General features: G+C 37.5%; 3 protein-coding genes across 6 annotated transcripts; all 3 read right to left on the reverse strand.

Annotated features, from left to right (window-relative positions):
• Nucleotides 1–886: 886 nt before the first annotated feature.
• spsb4b (splA/ryanodine receptor domain and SOCS box containing 4b) lies at nucleotides 887–11,152 on the reverse strand. Of its 2 annotated transcripts, XM_039678719.2 has the most exons (5): nucleotides 10,920–11,152; nucleotides 7,666–7,719; nucleotides 7,401–7,419; nucleotides 3,586–4,431; nucleotides 887–1,710 (listed from the first exon to the last, which is right to left on the reverse strand). In XM_039678719.2, the coding sequence occupies exons 4-5, from the start codon at nucleotides 4,301–4,303 to the stop codon at nucleotides 1,583–1,585; spliced, it is 846 nt and encodes a 281-aa protein (XP_039534653.1). In that variant the 5' UTR covers nucleotides 4,304–4,431; nucleotides 7,401–7,419; nucleotides 7,666–7,719; nucleotides 10,920–11,152; the 3' UTR covers nucleotides 887–1,582. The 2 variants fall into 2 exon arrangements, with proteins under 2 accessions (XP_039534653.1, XP_039534652.1); XM_039678718.2 differs by lacking the exon at nucleotides 7,401–7,419.
• A 990-nt stretch (nucleotides 11,153–12,142) lies between these two features.
• On the reverse strand, nucleotides 12,143–16,287 carry LOC120483582 (uncharacterized). Its single transcript, XM_039678713.2, has 3 exons — nucleotides 16,030–16,287; nucleotides 15,259–15,456; nucleotides 12,143–14,336 (listed from the first exon to the last, which is right to left on the reverse strand). The coding sequence occupies exons 2-3, from the start codon at nucleotides 15,341–15,343 to the stop codon at nucleotides 13,309–13,311; spliced, it is 1,113 nt and encodes a 370-aa protein (XP_039534647.2). The 5' UTR covers nucleotides 15,344–15,456; nucleotides 16,030–16,287; the 3' UTR covers nucleotides 12,143–13,308.
• A 97-nt stretch (nucleotides 16,288–16,384) lies between these two features.
• LOC120483572 (E3 ubiquitin/ISG15 ligase TRIM25) lies at nucleotides 16,385–21,033 on the reverse strand. 3 transcript variants are annotated; one of them, XM_039678698.2, is made up of 7 exons: nucleotides 20,901–21,033; nucleotides 19,630–20,197; nucleotides 19,341–19,436; nucleotides 18,894–19,127; nucleotides 18,625–18,778; nucleotides 18,463–18,522; nucleotides 16,385–17,532 (listed from the first exon to the last, which is right to left on the reverse strand). In XM_039678698.2, exons 2-7 carry the CDS (start codon nucleotides 20,191–20,193, stop codon nucleotides 17,000–17,002), a joined length of 1,641 nt encoding a protein of 546 aa, XP_039534632.2. In that variant the 5' UTR covers nucleotides 20,194–20,197; nucleotides 20,901–21,033; the 3' UTR covers nucleotides 16,385–16,999. The 3 variants fall into 3 exon arrangements, with proteins under 3 accessions (XP_039534632.2, XP_039534634.2, XP_039534626.2); XM_039678700.2 differs by having other exon boundaries at nucleotides 18,463–18,501; nucleotides 19,630–20,243; nucleotides 20,901–21,027; XM_039678692.2 differs by having other exon boundaries at nucleotides 19,630–20,243; nucleotides 20,901–21,027.
• Nucleotides 21,034–21,615: the final 582 nt, after the last annotated feature.

Raw genomic sequence — 21,615 nt, forward strand, 5'->3', positions numbered from 1 at the left:
GCAGTAGCCTACAGATTGCTAGCTTTAAGTTAATTTCATTATATATATCGTAGCAGGTTTCAGACAAATATTCGATTATACTTAGGAAAATATTACAAAGATGTTGTCAATGAAAGAGTAATTTTATTTATGTCACACTCACTATACAGAGCCAGTGGACAGCTTTTCGGTTGCAGAGAAATTTTTCACCACGTTTTAATAAACTCCCTCAAATTGAGGGCACAGTTTCACACTGACAAATGACGTTTTGTTTTTGTCTCTCCTCCAATTTAACATTAAAAAACACCTCCGCAAATTGTGTGGCATTTCAATGGAAGCTTGTTTCCACCACCACTGAATAAAAAATAAAAAGGCAATTGCTTTTTTTATCTCACAATTGACTTTTTCTCTCTCAGAACTGCATGACAAAGTCACAATTTCTATGTAAAAGATTTTTTCCTATGTAAAAGACCAAAATGTCCTCATGATGAGTTTTCATAATTTTACTATGTAATTGAGGACATTTGGACCTCAGAAAATAAGCTATAGCCACACCTGTACACACAAAGCAACGAATATGACGAAAACATGAATATTTAACAACTAATATATCAATCTGAGCAATACAATTTAGGTCTTAGTGTAATTTATATTAAGTAAAATATCAATTATAAACGCTTTCTGTATGCTATTCTCCAGAGACCCACAAGGTGATGCAATAATTACCCCAAAACTCAATCATATAAACCCGAAAACAGATAATATAAACATAAATCACCAGTAGGTTCAGCAAAACTCAACATGACCATTTGAAAACACACTAACAAAAATGTTACTACATCAGAATTGGAATGAAAAATATGAATTTAAAAGCATTGATACAGAAATGAAAGAGAAGCAGACTGCATTTTGGGTTTTGAGTTTTATTTTTATTCACATTTCAAAAGTCACATATAAGCAAAGTCGTGTCTGCCATCTTGCAGGTTTTCCACCGCCACCCGGAGGCCCAAAACACAGACTGCTCTGGCAGACATCAAATTCATATAAAAATCAGATCTGTAAAAATCTGCTTCACAGACGCCGCGGCACATTTCAAATTCGCATACTCGCGTTTATACGCTAAAACATCTGAAAACCGATTTAATCAGCTTCGTCATGATTACAGCTTGGGGAGGCAAAAAACAAACAACAAACAGAAAAGATAAAAGATCTCAGGCACTGTGTGTGTATTAGTGAAGACAATAACGACTTGTTTTCTGGAATAAAATATCATGCTGGATTTATGTGCAGAAACCCAAGTCTATCGTTGTTGACATAAAAGTGAAGGAAAATCAAAATCATCAGCTCTTAAAAAAATTATTTCCATGGAAGACACGAACTTGAGTCGTTCTCAAACACAAACGCCTTATTTGTTACAATCACCTCATAATCATGTATAAAAACTAGATACTCGTCGTCTGGCTGCTCAATTCGGTAGCGTCCGTCCCTATACGTCGATCTGTGCACAGCACAAAGCTTCTACAGTCCTGAAGTCACCAGCACCAGGGATCATTTCTGAGCAGGTGTCCAGTTTTTTGGCTGTGTGTGTGTGTGTGTGTGAGTCTCATTGGTACTGCAGGTAGTTCTTGAGCGTCTGTGGCAGTGGCAGAGACTGGATGTGATGGATTCGGTTTCGACCCAGAGCCTGTCGCGCTGCTCTCCTGCACAGCTCCATCAACGGCAGGGGTTCAGCTACGGGACACAGCAGAAGTCAGTTAGGGTCAAGGGTCAAAGACCTCAAGCGATCATGTGAAAACACTCGTTTGGACTTCAAAGACCAACATTGATTTAAGATAAGCTCAACGATTCATGGTTGTGACACTACAAACAGCAAAAGAACTGTTAAAAAGGCCAGCCAATCACAAGAGAGACCATTTGGTAACGCTTCAGTATGGGGAACATATTCACTATGAACTACATTGTTGCCTCAAACTCCTAATTTACTGCTTATTAATAGTAAGGTAGTTTTAGTAGCGTTTAAGTATGGGTATTGGGTAGGAGTAAGGGATGTAGAATAATAAGGTTATGCAAAATAAGGCATTAAAATGTTTAGAAACTAAATCTTAGATAATAAACTTAGTTGGAAACCACATTTTGGATACATTAGAAGTAAGGTAGCAAAATCAGTAGGAATACTGTATAAAACAAAAGATCTAATAAATAAAATGGGTTTGAGTATTATATTCCTCCTTTGTAATGCCTTACTTTTCATATTGTTTAGAAACAATGGTAAATGCAAATAAAACAAAAATATACTAATTAAGTTACAAAAAAAGAGCTATTATTCATTTTGATGTTTTTGAATGCAAAAACCAAGCAAACGTCATGAACTGACCTCAGACAACAATGTAATAAAATTTAAAAAGCCAGTTCATGACCCATTTAAAAGTGATTCCAACGATATTGTTCCTCCATGCCTTTAGTGTTAGAATTGTGGTGTGGACTTCTCTATTCTAATTCAATTAGAATGATTATTACAACTTTATAGTTGTAGTAATACTTTTTGGTGAGAACAGGCCTTTAATTTGTAACAATGTAGTCACTATGTGTATGATGCCTAGTGTTATATAATCTGTTAAGATTTTAAAAGTAGTGTATTACAGTCTTAAAGGGATACTCCACTCCACCAGACCGTTTCTGGTCTCATTGACTTCCATAGTAGGAAAAAAATATACTATGGAAGTCAATGAGACCAGAAACGGTCTGGTTACTGATATTCTTCCAAATATCTAAAAATCGGCTGAATACATCTGAAAACGGTAAAACTCAACCGTTTAACTCTGGGGGAGTGGTAAAATGAGCCTATTTCCAAAAAAAGTGGAGTATCCCTTTAAAGCTACACTGTGTAACTCTTTTAGTTTTTAAGCTTCGCCTTTCGCATTTACGTTTGAATTAACACTCATGGACGAGGTCGAACTGGAAGCCATGTTAATCTTGGACTACATTGACCACCGTAGGAGTTAAAACGAAATCGGAATCGAGAGGAAAAGAAACTAATATTCACTGGATGGTCATATACCTTTTCACCGCTAGATGGGGGTAAAAATCACACAGTGTAGCTTTAAAAGACGCTCCATGTAGAATTTAGAAACCCTTATTATTAGTGACACCGGTGGTCGTTAAGTGAACTGCAGCCAGCAACTTTCCACTTATGATAGTTTGTGTATCAAGTATATCTGAGACTACAGACTATATAGATCTGACTATATGAGACTGTAGTTTAAAATCCCTTTTCTTTGCATGACACGGACAATACAGAAAAAACTTTTTCAACATTATCCTTCCTGAACATTGAGTCAGAACGGTCAGTAGCGTGTGTAAATTTGATTTTCCCAACAAAAACATCTGAGCCCTTCACATAAAAATTAGTCTACAGGCTTTCATAGACAACCTAGGAAGTCGGGGAAGGTCTCGTATTTTTAAGTTGTCGCAAGCGGTTCGCACATTGGCAATAAAAAAAACCAGAATAAATCTAAAGAGCTGGCTTCAAATCAACATGCGCCGCCCTTGGATACGGGATTAAGGAAAATATGGGAAAGAAGTAAAAAACCTGAAAATGATACATACGGTCTAATCCGTTGATGTAGGTCATGCTGACTTCACAGTGACCCCACACCGCACTGACGATCGGGTACAGCCTCTTTCCTTTCAGTCCACGAAACGCCACGCCCAGGTAGTTCCCATCGGCACAGAATCCCAGTGTGCCTTCGTCCATGTCCAGCACCACCAGAACCTCTTCGGGCACGGAGAACGTCCCTTCCTCATCTTCATCTTCAATAAACTGCGGGTACGACGGCGCCGGGCCGGTCTGGCTCTTTCTGTCGTGGTACAGTCGGCCTCGTCCCAAGTCCCAACCCCAGGATTCGGCGTCACTACCGACCAGCGCCGAATATCCGACGGCTCTCAACGGAGCCAAAGAAGTTGAGACTCCAACAACCGCGTGCGTCCCGCGCTGCCGAACGGGCCATCGCAAAGTCCACGCGTGCAAGCCGCGAGTAAAGCCGACTTTTCCCCGCACACAGTCCGTGCTTTGGGCCACCGGGTGGCGGTGGAAGGTTAGCCGGTCTTCGTCTTTGATGAAGAGGTTGAGCGAGCGGTCGTCCGGGTTCCAGGTGTGCAGCAGCTGGATTTCCGGTCCCGCCGGAGGCATGTCCAACAGCAGCTCCAGACGGCTGGGTAACGGGACGCCGCGTCTATTGAACGACGCACACAATGGCGGATACGGCAGCTCGCCTGTCTCCGGCTCATCCGCGGATTTCACCACCCCCGACACCCTCTGCCCCATCACGGCCCAGCCACGGGCGTCAACAACTACAGCCGGGGTTACCTCATGAGCAGGGTGGACCGGAGAGCGTCAGCCAATCAGAAGAGACGACGATGCATGAGAAGTCGTTCGGATCGGAGTAGACAGCACTGTAGAGCAAAACGAAAGAGTGTAAGGACGCATGTTGTGACATTTTTATGTAGCAGTACTTCAAACTAATTGCAGACTAGGTGCATCATCAATTACAAGGTTGTTCTCGCCTGAACTCATATGCACAACCATAGATATCTATATAAAGGCTAGATGTGTTACGGCGGAGTTTCCATCGTCATCACCGGCGGCCATCTCGTCACAGACAAGCTGATGTAAGATGATTGGTCAACACGAACACAAATACTCTTATCTCGTTGAAATCTTGACGGATTTACAAACGGTTTGGTTTCTTACAAACGTTATTAACGTGGCTATAATTATCTGGATGATTATTTATTTATACACTTTTTATTCATAAGTATGCTGTGTCATAACTACATCTCTGACGTTTACAAAAAAAAACAAACCGTTTGAAAATCGGTAGAAATTGAGCAAGTTATGGTCATTTAAATAGTACATGTACCATTAACACAATGTTACGAGTGAGCGAGCTGCCTGTGACAAGATGGCCGCCAGGTGCAGACGTCGACCTCCATAGGCCAGCAGCGTGGACGACATATCTAGCCTTTATATAGATATCTATGAGCACAACAACAACAACAACATCAGTAAACAACATGGAGGAAGGGCTAATTTTTGGACAAGGGCTAATGGGCTCTATGCACGGCGTTATTTCCGGTGAAGGATTAAGGATGCTCGATAACTTCCGCCGATCATAGAGTCCAATGCAATAGCGAGAATTTATATTGAATTTTATACTCCATGGTTATACTAATGAAACGTTAGTCACAAAAACAGATAAAACAGACACCCCTCGTTGTGTTTATGCTTCTTTTTAAAATTATATCAAATAAACATAACTGTATATATGTATATATGTATGTACGTTTCGTTTCAAAGACGGGAGGACAGTAAATATTGAAGACTCTGCCATAATCCCGTTTTCTCCGGTTTTCCTCCGCTTTAATCTACACAACCGGAAATAGACGAGCATCCTTGCGTCAAATGCGGAACTTATGCGTGCATATAGCCCATAAGTACAAGCAATCCTTTATTTTACAAATTAAAAGTTTGTACTTTACACTCAAGCAACTTATTTAGTAAACAATATTTTCAAATATACGCTTCTTTAAAAAAACATTACAAAACCTTTGAATGGTATTCTCTTATATACAGGCTTGTGGAGCATAAGGCTGTATTTATCAAAAACAGAAAACTATTGAAATATTAAAATAACAGTTGAATACATTTTTTAAAAATGTAATTTATTACTGTGATCAAAGCTGTATTTTCAGCATCATTAGCCTACTCCAGTCGAGTGTCACATGATCCTTCAGAAATCATTCTATGATGAACATTTCTGATTATTATCAATGTTGAAAACAGTTGTGCCGCTTCATATATTTGTGGGATTGGTCATGCATTTTCTGATTCTTTGATTAACAAATATTTTGTAACGTTATATATATCTTCACTGCCAATTTTAATTGAATGCTGCATCCTTGTTGAATAAAAGTATTCATTTAAAAAAAAAAATGCTGACCAGCTTTTGAAGAGTAATATAGCTTTCATAAGCATATTTAATCAACTCAATAATGGTAATTGCATTAAACTAGACTGTATTTTATGAACAAAAATACACTAATATGAATAATTTGGTGAAACCTTAATATACACAATTAAATATTTAGCTAAAACTAATTTATTTAGCAAAGAAATTATTTCCACCCAGTATGGCTGTAAATCAGGAAAGTCTTCACTAAAGAGAAACTCCTCAATACTGAGACGAGATTTCACAGCATCTGAAGGCACCGCTTGCACTCACACTCCACCGCAAGCATGAGACTGAGGGAATCGGTTGTGAACCTGAGAAGACCGAGCTTTCACAAGAGTGTGTGGATCGGAGATGAATATTCCCTCTTGAGCAATAAAGAAAGAAAGGACAGCACGTTTTGTTGGAATCACTGACCAAAAAGCCAAAAAGCAAACCTTCACTGTCCAAATCCTAATCCAGGAACTCATTTTCTCCGGAAAAAGAGCCACGTTTGTCACAAGTCCACATGGGGTGTGCACATTTCCCATAAACGCCCTCACATGAAGAGCACGACTCATCATTCCAGCTGCTCCCGTTACAAACACTGCTCATGACCTGAGCTCGACTGGCCTGAGCCAAACAAAGACGCCTACATCTTAATAAACCAAGGCGGCAAGATGAAACAAAAAAAAAGAAAATGCTGGGTAAAGAAACTTGGATTTCTATGATAATCAAAAGTTCAAGAATGCAGCTACTAATCATGCAATGTTATAACCAAAGTGATCGTTGCGAGGGTGAGGGCAAGTTAATCACTGCACCTGAAACCACATGCTGAGCAGGAACTACATCTGAATTTCAACTTTACAAAAGTACGTTCTTTATCGTATGAATATGGGTAGTATGTACTTAAAGTTAATCCAAATGAACAAATCTTTTTTCGTGTCATTTGGTTCATTCAGCGAACGAAATGAACGAGTTGACTCTGGAAAAGATTTGTTCATTTTGATGAACGAGTTCGAACAGGAGAGTCACGAACGCGCATCACAGAACAGAGCAAGGCGAGCATTTGAGCTTATAAAACTTTAACTTTGTTATTTATTTATTAAATGAGCGATCGTTTCGCTTGATAAGACCCTTATTCATCATCGTCTTAAATCGTTTAAAGCCCTTTGAACAGTTTGCAGTTTGTACTGAAAGTGTCTTTTGGACCTTGAACCGTTTGGTTCCCATTGAAGTCCATTATATGGAGAAAAATGCTGGAATGTTTTCATTAAAAACCTTAATTTCTTTTCGACTGAAGAAAGAAAGACGTGGACATCTTGGATGACATGGGGGTGAGTAAATTATCAGCAAAAGTGAACTACTCCTTTAAGCACACATAAACACTGGATTACTCAACACAACAAACACACAAGAACAGTCTGAGCTTACCCTGCATGCATTGCTTCTCCTGTGTCAGCATAGAGCAGGAGGAAAGGGAGAAAATGAAAGAGAAATGAAAAGGGGTAAAGCAGTTCACAGTGGAGAGATTCCAGAGCAACTCTCCTCCACCCTTCAGCCAAACACAGAGCCGCCTTTCCTCTCTTTATCTCTCACACACACACTCGTTCATCCAGAACACTCCTCTCACTCATGACGATGGTGATTCACTGGAATGAACTGTGGTGTACGTGTGAATAACTGAGCAAACACTTACCTTCCAGATCACTGCAGGACTGAAGGAGGACGAGCTTTAATAGGCCTTGGACTCCTGCGCAGAGACAAAGAGGAGTTCTGTTAGGAAAAATGCTACCTGTGCACAACCACAACCAGGAAGTGAGCCTTTCATCAGTCACACATGCTCGACGAGTAAAAGAAGCTCATCTTTTTCCATTTTCACGTAAACTAGGGGTTGCGCAGACAAATCGATTCGTTTTTTGTGAAGAAACTGGTTTTATTGTTACATTGAGTAGCATTTTACAGTGTTCTTCTTATAAAGCATACACACACACACACTAATAAAATTATATTCGCGATTAAACGCATCCAAAATAAAAGTTTGTTTTTACATAATATATGCGTGTGTAGTGTGTATAATTATTTTGTATATATAAATACACACACATGCATATATATATTTAAGAAAATCGGTTCATAATATATCAAATATTTATATTTATACATAATATTAATTATGTATAAATACATATAAAGTATATACATGCAAATATTTCTTAAATATATACATGTATGTGTGTGTATTTATATATACAAAATAATTATACACACTACACACGCATATATTACGTAAACACAAACTTTTATTTTGGATGCGATTAATCGTTGCCCAGCCCTAATATATATATATATATATATATATATATATATATTAGGGCTGTGCAAAAATTAATTGCGATTAATCGCATCCAAAATAAAAGTCTGTTTACATAATATATTTGTGTGTGCTGTATATAATTATTTTGTATATATAAATACACACACAAGCATGTATATATTTAAGAAAATGTGTTATTCATATATAAAATATTTATATTTATATAATACAGATTATGTATTTATATATATATATATATATTCACAGAATTTAAGCGCAAATAATTCTTAAATATATACATGCATGCATAGGTATTTATATATACAAAATAATTATATACAATACAGCACACACAAATATATTATGTAAACACAGACTTTTATTTTGGATGCGATTAATCACAATTAATTTTTGCACAGCCCTAATATATATATATATATATATATATATATATAAAATATGCACACATTCCCAGGACGATTAATATTAATGTATTAACAATGTATTGGTACAACGTATTTAAGTATTAATGTATAAATATACTATTATTCAAATATAAAAGTTACATTCTTCATGCAGAAGTTAACATTAACCTACAGAAATAAATGCTTTAAAATAAGTACTCATGTTAGTAACTATGGCAACTTAGTAATGGTACAAATGAACTACTATTAACACACTGAACAACCGAAACCAACCATATACATATTAACCAAAAATATGTCCTGAAAATATGTCCATGAGTACATGACCTTCCCAAAAAGCAGCATTTGTGCCTCATTACGGTAAACATTGACCCGCTGACTATCCAACTAGAAAGAATAAGCAGTCGTGCACGGCCTAGTGGACACAAAAACAGCTGGTCATGCCTGACTACAGGACCGCCTCCAATTGTCACATCTGCATTATTCATGCTTGCAGTGTCCTACATTAAAGGAGTCTGATCAACATGTCAAGATGTGATTCTGTGGAGCATCTGAGCCATGATTGAGGACAGTTGTATAAGTGAAGTTATTGTGCATAGTGTTGATTTAACACAAGACTATCAGTACTAATAACTTCTTTAGGCGTCAAGACTTTATGTATTAGCAGAGCACCACGTGTGGTCAGTGACTCCAACAGCGTGACATTCACAGCCAGTCACAATGAAGGTCAAAGGTCACACAGAGTTCAACGTCAGGTCAATGAAGACCCCTGAAGCATGCGTTTGTGCTTCCGTGACGACCTCGTCTTACGTTTGACCCGGGTGAACGGTACACGTCTTTGCATGAGCCATAAAAAAAGGAGAAAATAGAACGAAATGAAAGAAAGAGGAAGAGGAAACCGTACTGAGACTTCCTGCTTCCGTCAGGGTATTCACGAAAAATGACCGAGCAGAATGACCACAGCTGAAAGGAGAAATGACAGCGCTGTAGTTTTAGAAACACAAGACAGAAGCTGAGAAAATTCACGAGAAGAGCCACAGCATAATAATCATCAAAAAAAGCTGCATTAATATACAACTATTTACATAAGACAACTTATGCATGAACAAGAAAATAAAAATTTTGCCTTTTCATGAGGTGACTGGTTTCAGTAGATGGGCAACAGCAACACTATGCAGAATTCAATCACATTATTGCATTTATCTGAAAACTGGGCAACACTTTGGTTTAGGGTCCAATTCCCACTATTTGCTTATTAGTATGCATATTAAAGTTCATTAGTACTTATAAATCACATATTAATGCCTTATTCTGTACAATCGTATTATAAATCCCTCAATCCACCCCAATATCTAAACGTAATAACTAAAAACAGTAATTAGGAGTATGAGTCAAGTCAAAGCATGATGCGAATTATAAGTGATTGACACATGCCATGTCTTTATTTGATGAACCCTTCGACCTTTAAAGGAAACAAAACTTGAAGCTCAAACAAACACACATGTACACGTCTGTCTCAGTGCTTGTTTGCATAAGGGTTGAGTTTAAGGTATCCATAATGAATAACGAACATATGCAAATGATATAGGTAATGGGAAGAGGGCATGGTTTTAAAGAACAAAGACGGATAAGACAAAGGGAATAGTAACGACTTTGCAGAAGTGACATCAGCCCACACTAAGAAACAAACACCATGTCAGAATCATTGCCGACATCTGTAAAAGTACATACAAAAGCTTTTAATAGTCTACCCCACTGTTCACCAGTGATTTCACAATATCTGTGGTAGATAAAAACACAGGGAGGAAAAAAAAAAATTTGATTAGATTATCTCTGTAACTCTTTCCACTGTGACCTTTCCACGTAAACACTCATGGAAATTGACACACAAACATATTTTAAAAACATCCATTTTCATGTTAACTGACTGACTGACAACGTTTTTCCAAAAAAAAAAAAAAAGCGAAATGTTTACAGACACATCTGTGCAAGCGAAACAATGAGTTTTAAAGGGGAATGAGGCCAAATATGTTGCTGGCATGTGGCACAATTAGAGAGCAACTATATTTGTTGCCTGAAAACATGTATGACACGATCCAGAACTAGAACACACAGCCCTAAAACGAGCCAATACTGTCCTGTGGTTCCAGCTGCTTTGAAACAATCAAACGCACAAACACAAACAAACCAGCCACGCGCTCATCTACTTACTCTCGCGAGAATCCCTCGCAGCTTCAGCGCAGACAAAAACACTCGCCACCAGTCCCGAGATTTACTATTCTACACTGTAAACGGCCGTATTTAACTTGACAAATTCGTTTAAAACAAACTTTAAAGCTAAACGAACGTGTCAGCGTCTTGTCGCTGGCTTCCGGCGGGGAGCAACAGACCGCGCTGACGGCTTTTGTTCCGCGAGCTACTTAGCGAGTGACGTTAGCGTAGGCCAGTGCGAGCTGATTGGCCGCGTCGACGCAAGGGCGGTGACGAAAGCATGAAGGGTTCTGGAAAAACGAAGCTTTTCGAAACTCTGAATCATTTGAATCATTGCTTGGCAAAATGATTCACTGATTCGAAGCGCTCCAAACACCACAGTCAACAAAACCTCAGCTCAAACTCAGCTTTTACAAACCAATTGTTTTCATGAAAGTGTTATCTATTAAACGCATTGCATAAATAATTAAATAACATTAAATATTAAAGTTCTGTAAACATTTTAGGCTACTATGATTAATATGTTGTGATTGTAGGCAGGACTTGTCAAACTAGGTCAATGAGAGCAATTAAATGTACTTATTTTAGTATCAAACATGCACTCTTATTAAAATGTGACCATTTTTCCCTATTGTACCGAACTTGTATCGAACTTTGACCCCCAAAAAATGAGGTATTAGTACCAAACCGTGACTTCTGTATCACTGTAAACTCCAAAATCTATTTTAAGGTTTCATTTTGGTTTGGTGTAAAGATTAGTTTCATATATGCATGCATGCATAATTTACTGTTAATACTACAGTAAGTACAGAAACTGATTCGCCGGTCTTTTCATGCACTTGTGTGTGTTAGCAGAAGTGCTGATCAGTGTGCGTTTGCAAAAGCTGATTCTACATTGAAGCTGAAGCTTATTCAACCCTGGAGCTGGTTAATGTGAAGCTCTGATCTCTCACATGCAGACTGAAAGGCTGATTTCATTCTTGTCAATAGTCTGTCAGAAACAAAACTGCTGAAAAGCCTCTTCTTTCATTCCAGTAGTTCTCTAGTTTCATTATGACATCTGTAGATCTTCTGTAAATTGGCACATTATATTAAGCACAATGCACTGTGTCAACAGGCTGAGACAAACTAAAGAATCATGATTTGTGAAACTAAATCTATTACTGTCTCTTAAAACACGATAATGGACAAACACATTACTTAAAATCACACATAATCAGAGATGTCAATGCAATCATTTTATTTTTTGCCATCATACAGAGACTATAGACAACGTTTATGTTGCAGAGAAATCTATAGATCAGTCTAAACAAAGTCAATAACTCAAATTGAGAGAATCGTTTCAAACTGACAGGTGAGGTGGCTTACAATCAGAACAATAAAAACACATAAATGTAAGATTAAAGTGATTTAATACGTTTGCTGCTCCCCAACATAACAGAAAAAACATCTCTACACATCTTGTGGCATTTTACAGAAAATGTGTGCGTGTTATTTTGTCTCATTTTAGAATGTTTTAAATTACAGTTTTTCCCATTCATTTCTATGGGTGCCCATTTTTGACCCAAATACAAGATTAAGGAGTTGTTTTTTTCACCCAGTTAACATTGTAGAATTGAGTCCCAAAAAAATGTGTGTGTGTTCAAGAGGCAAACTTAGCCAAGCGGCCAAGTCTTGTACCGCTCAGATCAAGGGAAGTATTTGTTAAAAATAAATCAAAACTATTTTGCCCACATTTGTCCAGAATATGGTTTTAGGGTTAAACTGACAATCGTTTGTTTTTACTCGTGTTTTCACAGTTTCCCCTATTAAATCCAGTCACGCAGCAGCTCTTTTGCCACTCAGGAGGCGTGTTCCTGCAGGAAAGTGACATCAGTGCATGCATACCTCATCAGAGAAGAGATGTCACTGCAAGACGAAGGGCAATTTATTTTGATTCAAGATTATAACACATGACATGAATTTAAAGTGATAGTTCACCCAAAAATGATCATTTACTCGCCCTCAAGTCGTTTCAACCCTGTGTGAAAGAATGCTGAACACAAGAGAAGATATTTTGAAGAATATGGGTAACCAAACAGTTGATGAAAAATACAATGGGGCCCATCAAATGTTTAGTGATAATAAATGATTAAAATATTTGGGTGAATTATCCCTAAAAAAAAAAATAATAATAATGATGTGCACGAATAAATAAGCAATAATAAATACTGCAATATTCCATAAATATAAGAATTGTATACATTTTGATTTCATGGTGACTACTGCTACTTTATATTCATCAGTTTTCTTTCTTTGCACTATTCTAATTGTGCACCGTTTAAATTTTATGCAATTACTTCGGCAATACAAATGTACAATATTTACTCATGCCGAATCCGATAAAGCGCTACAAACTAACTAACTGGATGGATGAATTTTGCTCACTGTGAAAATGCTTTTTCATATGATTTGCTAGCGAGTTTGAATGTCTAAACCTCTGTCCACACTGAGTGCAGTGGTACGGCTTCTCTCCAGTATGAAGCCGCTCGTGTGATTTCAGGTGTGCAGACAGAGAGAAACACTTGTCACACGATGAGCACTTGAAAGGTCTTTCTCCAGTGTGAATGATCTGGTGGCGTTTCAGTTGTCCAGGCGTAACGAAGCTCTTCCCACACACACAACACACTTGATCTCTCACACCCGTGTGTATTTTCTCATGCAGTTTACAACTTTCCTGCAGTGAAAAACTCTTTCCACAGAAAGAACACACATAAGGCCTCTCGTTCGTATGGACTTTCAGGTGGTTTTTAAAATTTGATGACGAATTAAAATCTTTCCCACAATGCTCACAGTTAAATGGCATTTCTCCAGAGTGAAGGTGCAGATGATTTTTGAGACCGGTTGCGTCTTTGAAACTCTTCTCACACTGAGTGCAGTGGTACGGCTTCTCTCCGGTGTGAACTCGCTCGTGGGATTTCAGGTTTCCAGATTGAGTGAAACTCTTGTCACAGTATGAGCACTTGTAAGGTCTTTCTCCAGTATGAATGATTTGGTGTTGTTTCAACTGGCCAGCTGTAGTAAAGCTCTTCCCACACTTGGAGCAAACATGGTCTCTCACTTCATCATGTATTTTCTGGTGCTGTGTACAACTGTCCAGCCGTGAAAAACTCCTTCCACAGACGGTACACGAGTACGGCCTCTCGCCTGAATGAATTTTTAGGTGTTTGTTGAGATGCGGCAATGAGCTAAAATATTTACCGCACTGATCACAGTCCAAGGGCTTTTTTTCTGAGTGAACGGAGAGATGATTCCTGAGAGATGATTTATGTCTGAAAGTCTTTCCACACCGAGAGCAGGTGTGCAGCTTTTTCAAGTTACAATGTTCCTCCTCTGCTTTATTTAGTTCTCGTCTTTGCTCTTTCACTTCCATCCCATCTAAAATAAACATATTAAGTTTAGGTGAACCCTGATTTAGTAGATATGTCCGTATCAGGTCTATCAGTTATATTGATGTGCCAAAGGTTCGTTCTGTCATTCTCTTGTCAATGCAATTAAATCATGGATGAGAAATGCTATAGAAAGATATGATCAATTCTGTAGGGATGCACCAATATGAAACATTTCTTATAACAGATAACAGATAAATTGGGCGATAAATCTAAATCCAAATTTTTGTATCATTTTTGAGAACCTCGCCATTAAATCCACTTTCCAAGCACACAATTATATTGTTCACATTACACTTGTACTGTATATAGCCTATATGACAGACTTGTGCTGCATATGTTGTATTAACTGTATTTTCCTTTTCAAATCGATTCCAATCATATTTCAAACAATTCCTAACTATCATGGTGAACAGTGCACACCTGAAGTGTCTCAGTTGAAGGAAATAATCCATTATTTATCAGATTAAATATATCGACCAAATGTTATTTTCAGGCCGATAACAATAACATTTGTCGTGTATTTTCTTCCTTGACCAGCAATAATGACCACTGACGACTTGAATTGAATAAACTGAACTGTTTACTGAAGTTTCTGAACTTGAATCATTAGATACAGCGCTCGCACATGAAATCAATCTCTTTCTCTTTTTTTCTTCATATACACTGATGCATTATTGGTAGAAATCTCTTAAAGCTGAACACCCCCATTAATGTCAAACTGTTTCTGTTATTATTAAAGATAACAAATTCACATTTCTGTTCTGATTAATTCACAACAACATTAAAATATACTGATATGGTGGGTGATATGTTGTGTATTCCTGATTTTCGGTATCATTTGCCATTCACTTGCTGCTTATTTCACTGACACAACATCTGTTTTGTTGCCTTCAAAAATGGACACCAACCTGTTTGTTCCTCTGTATCTTCATGATCGATTCTGGATAGTTCTGAGTCACTCGTGTCCTCAATCTCTACTTCAACAAACGCCATCTTTAACAGTCACAACGAACTCAGCTTTAACATCTGGAGTATCTCTTCTCTTGTTTTTGATGATGGGAAAATTCCCAGTTTTTATTAGTGATGTTTTGGGAGGGGCACCAGATCTGACAACAAAAAAAGAAAAAATAATACAGAAAATTAATAATACAGTTATTATTTAATAATAATAATATATATATATATATATATATATATATATATATACGTATATATACGTATATATGTATAAAGCTATATAGGAAGGTTGCTTAGGTAACCAGGGCTTTTGTAAGCATGAAACGGCACACCTTATTGAATTAAAATTAGAAACCTGACACAGAAAACAGATATTTAAATGTATCCATTAAGAAGACGCATTTTTACGACAATAAGTAATCTAGCGTGCAATGAATGACCTGTTCTCAGAAAGCTTTACTAAGAAACAAGTTGTTAACGTTACAGGTGAATTGAAAATAAAATGATTTTTTTAATAGAGAATGTTTATTTATATAGATTGGATAGAAGCTGATCAAAATGTATGGCTACATCTAATTCTACATTTAATTTGCAGTACAGTGTAACGTTAACACAAACATCAACTCAACACAAAAATCTATTCTTACATTAGAAAATAAACTTTCAAATAACACTAAACCATAAAACCAAATCTTCTTTATCACACATAAATATACACTCACTAGTCTCTGAAGAACTCTCTGCGGTGCCAACACATTACACTCTAATTATTAATAAACCAGAGCTCATAATGGGTTTTATACTTCTACAATCGCATCATCGCTCGAGCTTTTCTCTGCGCATGCGCATTCTCTTGTTCTTTTGGATTTGAATGGCAAACTCGAAAACCATTTAGTGCATTGCTGCCACCTAATGGAAATGTTTATTCTGACAATGCCACCAAAACGAAGAGATTTGAGGAACGTACGTTTTGTCTGTCTGAAAGCTATTGTATCACACTAAGCTTTTCAGATGCAGATGTTTTAGTAATAGTTAAAAGATAACTTGGAAAAGTTAATACTGCAGTACACAGAAAAAGAATATGCAAAGAACTTTTATTTGTGTAGCAATGCTTGACATGCTGAGTTTGACATTTCACTTGGACCTCACTATCAGTTACTCATGTAAACACATGGGGCAGAGATGCACTTTATTTCTGAGATACTTTAACACTATTCCCCAAAATTAAACAATTCACACAAAAAACAAAAAAACAAAAACAAAAAAAACAGACTTTGGAGATTACTCAAAATATCACAGGGGATGACTCAGCCAGTGTTAAATTAGGTACATTTACTAATGCTGTTAAACATGTTTAATCTAAAACAATAATGTGAGTACTTTGACAGCTCTAAAAGCCATTTTTCTTGACAGAACTTTAATGCTGTGACTTTGTATAACAAGTTTGCAATTATCTAATAATGACAATTAGGATTGGCTAATTATAAAAGCGTATAGGTCTTAAAAAATAGAACGCAATAGGACAAAAGGCGACACCTTGTGGCTTTAATAATGAACTGCAATCGCCTTAACTTTTGTTGTACAGGATAGTGAAGAGTTGACAGGAACGTTCAGAAAACCATAAATGCTTTGAGTACATCTATAACTTTACATAAACAATTTCGAACATTTTGTAAGCATTTAATTACTGATCTAAATACTTCTTTTCTCTATGATCCTGACAGATGAACCTGTACCAACCCCAAACGCAGGGTATAAGGGTTCGGTGAAAGTGGTCTGGAATCTGTGAAGGAGAGTCATTGCGTCAGAGACGCTGTAGAACGAGAGAGTTCCTGCTCTGTGATCCAGATACACTCCTATTCTAGAGGAGCAGACAGCAGGGATTGGGACTTGCTTATGATGATGTCTGACATAAAAATTCTGGTTACAGTGGGTCAGCCTCCAGGACTTGCTATTAAACCCCAGTCTGCAGTCTTCACCCTTTCCTTTACGACCAATTCCTTTGTAACAAACTGCTACAGACCAGTCGTTCCCACTGCACTCGACCTCCCAGCAACAGCGACCGCACAAACCCTCTCGACACAGGACATTACAATACCAATCAAATCGCTCTGGGTGATCAGGATACTGCTGCTTTTCAACTGAATCTGATGCTTTTCTGTTCTCTTCTGACAAGATGAGGGTATTGTGTGCTGTGTTTGGATCCAGTTGGAGTTGACAGAAATCTGATGAGGACAGAGGGACAAATAGATATTCAAATAAAGTCCTGCCATCCACCCCTTCACAATGTCACATTTTAATAGTTATTTCTAACAGTGAGCAGATACATTTATTATTTTTAATAAATGACAGCTATAGAGATGGTTAATGAGTATAATTAAAGGTTGTCTAAGTGATGTGGGGCCAAAACATTTTTTGTCACATACATCAAACGTCTCCTCACTATCGGCTAGCTGCCTGTCCCCTAAACACACTGTAAAAAAACGCGGTCTCTGTAGACACCACAGGCTCCACAAACGGCAACAAAAACAATCATGTACCCGGACCACGAAACCTAACAAACAGTGTTCCAGCCAATCACTGGCAAGAAGTATTTGAGGGTGGGTCTGGGGGGTTAGTGCGCGTGCACATGAAGGGGGTGTGTGTGTGAAGGAGAGAGAAGCATCAGAGGGAAGTTTGAAAAATGGCCGATACACGACCAAAGAGACGTCGTTCTAAAGAACAAATTAAAAAGAAGGAGTCGGATAAAGAACGTGCGAAGTTCCGAATTTACATCGGTAGCAAAGCTTTTGAACGATAGCGAGAACTCCGGCGGCAGAAGGGCTTCCAGTCCGACATTCAGGTTGCTCTGTTTTTGCTGGACAGGTGGGTAACGTTAAATTGTTTTTTTTCTTCTAAATTGACGCTTATGTTCGCCAAACCCACACAAGGATATAATTAGCTAGAACTATGCAGTCAGCGAAATGCACGTTCACAATTATTTCAGGAAGCACGGAAGGGGGAGGAGATGAGATGCGGATGAGGGAGGGTCTAGCTAGCCTCCGATTTGTTTGAAAATATTCCGAACGTCAACACCCAGGATCGCTTAGACAACCTTTAACTATCATTTTACAGTTGTGTGAGAGAACAATCTATAAAAATAAAACTCAACTTACACTGCAAAAATCCATTTGGGGTTTCAGGTTCTGGAAACTCTGAGAAATGGACATTTGACACTAAAAGGTTAAGAAACACAATCAAATGGGTTTTTTTATAGAAATCCAAACATTTGAATGAGTCACCTTATTTTATTATTATATATTTTTTTTTAAAAACACCTTCTCTGGATATTCTGGCTGATTGTTGTTGACAGACGTCCTCCAAAACCTCCTTAAACGCTGAGATTGAAATGTCTTTAAAAGACAGATGAGTGTGTTGAGTGAAGCTGGGAACATCTTCATATGAAGGTAAAACACACACAGACTGACAGCTCTGAAATGAGAATAATAATAAAAACTTTAAGAAGCAAAACAGATTTTTTCCAAAACAAGCACGGCACAATAGTGCTGTATTTTATGGACGTTTCTTAACATGATTGCATCATTACCTTCAGACCATGGAGCTGATTATCATTAATCAGGAGTTTGTCAATCTCTGCTTGTGTTTTTCTGAGTTCTGTCAGCTCTTGATCCAGATGTTTGTGAAGTTCCTCTGCTCGATCTATCTCAGTCTTCTCCTGAGCTCTGATCTGCTCTTTAATCTCAGAGCGTTTCTTCTCCAGAGAGCAGATGAGCTCAGTGAAGACCTTCTCAATGTCCTCCATGCTCTCTAGCGCTGAACTCTGGCGGAGACACAAAGATCTGATCATGGAGCAACAGCTTAAAAAAAAAAATACATGTGACCAATTCAATTGTCATAGATCTTGTTCAAATCCAAAGTGATTATACTTTTAATCTAATAAAAATGGCAAGATTAAAATGAAAATGTTGCCTATTTAATACATCTGTTGTATTTGTGATTGGACCAGTCGTCTGGTCCTCATACTGATACTCACTTTAAGAAGATTGACAGCTTCACTGAGTTCCTGCTGACCTCTCTCTCGCTCCTGGATCAGCTTCTGACACGACACCTTTAACTCCTTCAACTCTTTCTGAGGATGTTAACAAACAAAAGTTAATAGGTAAAAGAAAGATTGAACTGCAAGTGGCAACATTCAGGGACTAATTCCACAAAAATGCACACTTCTGTTTTTAAAAATTAAAATTGAATGTCATCTGTATAATTGTTAGAGAAGGGGATGTGAAACATAAAATTATAGATTACAGATGAACATAAGCATTTACCTTTTGATTCGTCCATTCAGATTCCAGCGAAACCACACGGTGTCCGTTATGATGGTCAATCATACACAAGTAACAGATACACTGACGATCATCCTGACAGTAAATCTCCAGTAGTTTCCCATGACTGAGACAGATGTTCTCCTGAATGTGTCTGGAAGCTTCGACTAGTTTGTGCTTCAAAAACGCAGGAGATTGATAGTGAGACTGCAGGTGAGTGTGACAGAAGGAGGCCAAGCACTGCAGACAGGACTTTACAGCTCTGTTCTTCTCTGTAGTGCAAACATCACACTCCACAGCAGCCGTTTGTAGAGACGTCGACTTCTGCAGCGTCTCCATCATCTCAGCTATCAGAGTGTTCTTCTTCAGTAGAGGTCTCTGACTGAAGCTCTCTCTGCATTGGGGACAGCGGTACGGCGGCCCCTGCTCCTTCTGGCCCCAGCAGTCAGTAATACAGCTCATACAGTAACTGTGTCCACAGGGAATCGTCACCGGCTCCTTCAGAGGATCCAAACACACTGGACAGCTGAACTGATCCACATACTGACTCGCTGCAGATTCAGACATTTCTCTGCGGTGTTCAAAGATGAGCAGATTCTGAGTCTCTGTCCTGTGTTCTGCCAAGCAACATTATTTGTCAAATACTTGAGTGAAAGAATTGATACTGTCAAAATTGTACACAGTCCAAGTATCTTAGCAAAACACCATCTGAGAGATGCCTAATTATTTAGTTAATTGATTGAGTTTTAGTCATATTTTAGTCATCTGAATTGTTTTAGTCTAAGTCTAGTTTTGCCATGTACCACAAATTGGTTGTATAACCACAGTTTAACCATATGGTTTACTAAAGTATATTGAATTATTAGTTACAACAAACATCTACAAAATAGAAAACAGAAAGAAAGCTGTTCTATTCTGATCAACTGCAGGCTGTGCATTTATCTACAATAGTCTTTTTTTAGTCATGAACACCACAGAAATATTATGTATTTTAAAAGGATTTTGAAATTGTAAAGAGTTTTAAAAGTATAGAGGTAGGCCTATGTAATCGAGTATTTCAATTCAATAGTAGCCTACTAACGTTTTCAATAGAAAACAAAATCAAAAAATAATCGTTTAATAAATAATCGCAAGAAGTACAAAGCAAAATGTCGTTTCACCAGGACCGTTACAAGGGAACTCTGTACGTACAGACACGCAGACATTATTGCACGCGATTTCTCTCAACATGATAAAGTCATAATATTTGGAATCGGATCTAATGAAGTCCTTACCTCGACAGAAATACAACTCAAAAATGATTTGGTTTACAGCTTTGACACGAAGAACAGCAACAGCGGTGTTAATAGAGGTTGAATTACTTGTGGAGAAGTAGCCTAAGTTTCGTTTCTGTCTCTTGAATTCAAATACTTCCTGGTTTTTTTTTAGCACGTAGCGCTAAACAAAATAGGCGTGTGTTCTGGGTGAGATGATGAGAGAAAGAGAAATAAAATGTTTATTTTCCCCATATTTTTTACTATTATTGAAATTAATAGACTTACACATTTTCATTTTTTATTTTTTAGCTCTAGACTTGCACACAATATATCAGAGATCATGAGTTTATATCGTCCACTACTGGGATAATGACCGAGTAAAAAGCTTTTAGGCTCAACTGATCACAGCTGAAATTTGATTCCTAATAAATATGTAAAATATTATATCATTTTTGATGATTAATGTAAAATACTAAATCTATGCGTTTTGACAATTTAGTTAAATAATTGAATAATGACAGAAAAAACTAAAATGAAAATGAGTCAAAGAAATGCATCTGTTCTCTGATGCACAAGCCGGTATATTTAACTGAAGGAATATCATAACAGTTATATAATCACAGATTCTTAAGACAATGTTTTGTAAAACAGCAACATTTCCACTTTGAAATTAATCAAACTGCTATCAACACAAATTAACAATTTCTTTTAATTTTTTCTTTATTTTATTATT

Source organism: Pimephales promelas, chromosome 16, assembly GCF_988280905.1.
Source record: "Pimephales promelas chromosome 16, fPimPro1.hap1.1, whole genome shotgun sequence".
Lineage (NCBI taxonomy): Eukaryota > Metazoa > Chordata > Actinopteri > Cypriniformes > Leuciscidae > Pimephales > Pimephales promelas.

Coding starts and splice junctions, on each gene's coding strand:
- LOC120483582 (XM_039678713.2), bottom strand. CDS start 15,343: ATGGCGTTTGTTGAAGTAGAGATTGAGGACACGAGTGACTCAGAACTA. Junction 14,337..15,258: donor AGATACAGAGGAACAAACAG/GTTGGTGTCCAT, acceptor TGTTTATTTTAG/ATGGGATGGAAGTGAAAGAG.
- spsb4b (XM_039678718.2), bottom strand. CDS start 4,303: ATGGGGCAGAGGGTGTCGGGGGTGGTGAAATCCGCGGATGAGCCGGAG. Junction 1,711..3,585: donor CTACATCAACGGATTAGACC/GTATGTATCATT, acceptor TGTGTCCCGTAG/CTGAACCCCTGCCGTTGATG.
- LOC120483572 (XM_039678698.2), bottom strand. CDS start 20,193: ATGTCTGAATCTGCAGCGAGTCAGTATGTGGATCAGTTCAGCTGTCCA. Junction 19,437..19,629: donor CTGAATGGACGAATCAAAAG/GTAAATGCTTAT, acceptor TAACATCCTCAG/AAAGAGTTGAAGGAGTTAAA. Junction 17,533..18,462: donor CCCAAATGGATTTTTGCAGT/GTAAGTTGAGTT, acceptor TGTCCTCATCAG/ATTTCTGTCAACTCCAACTG.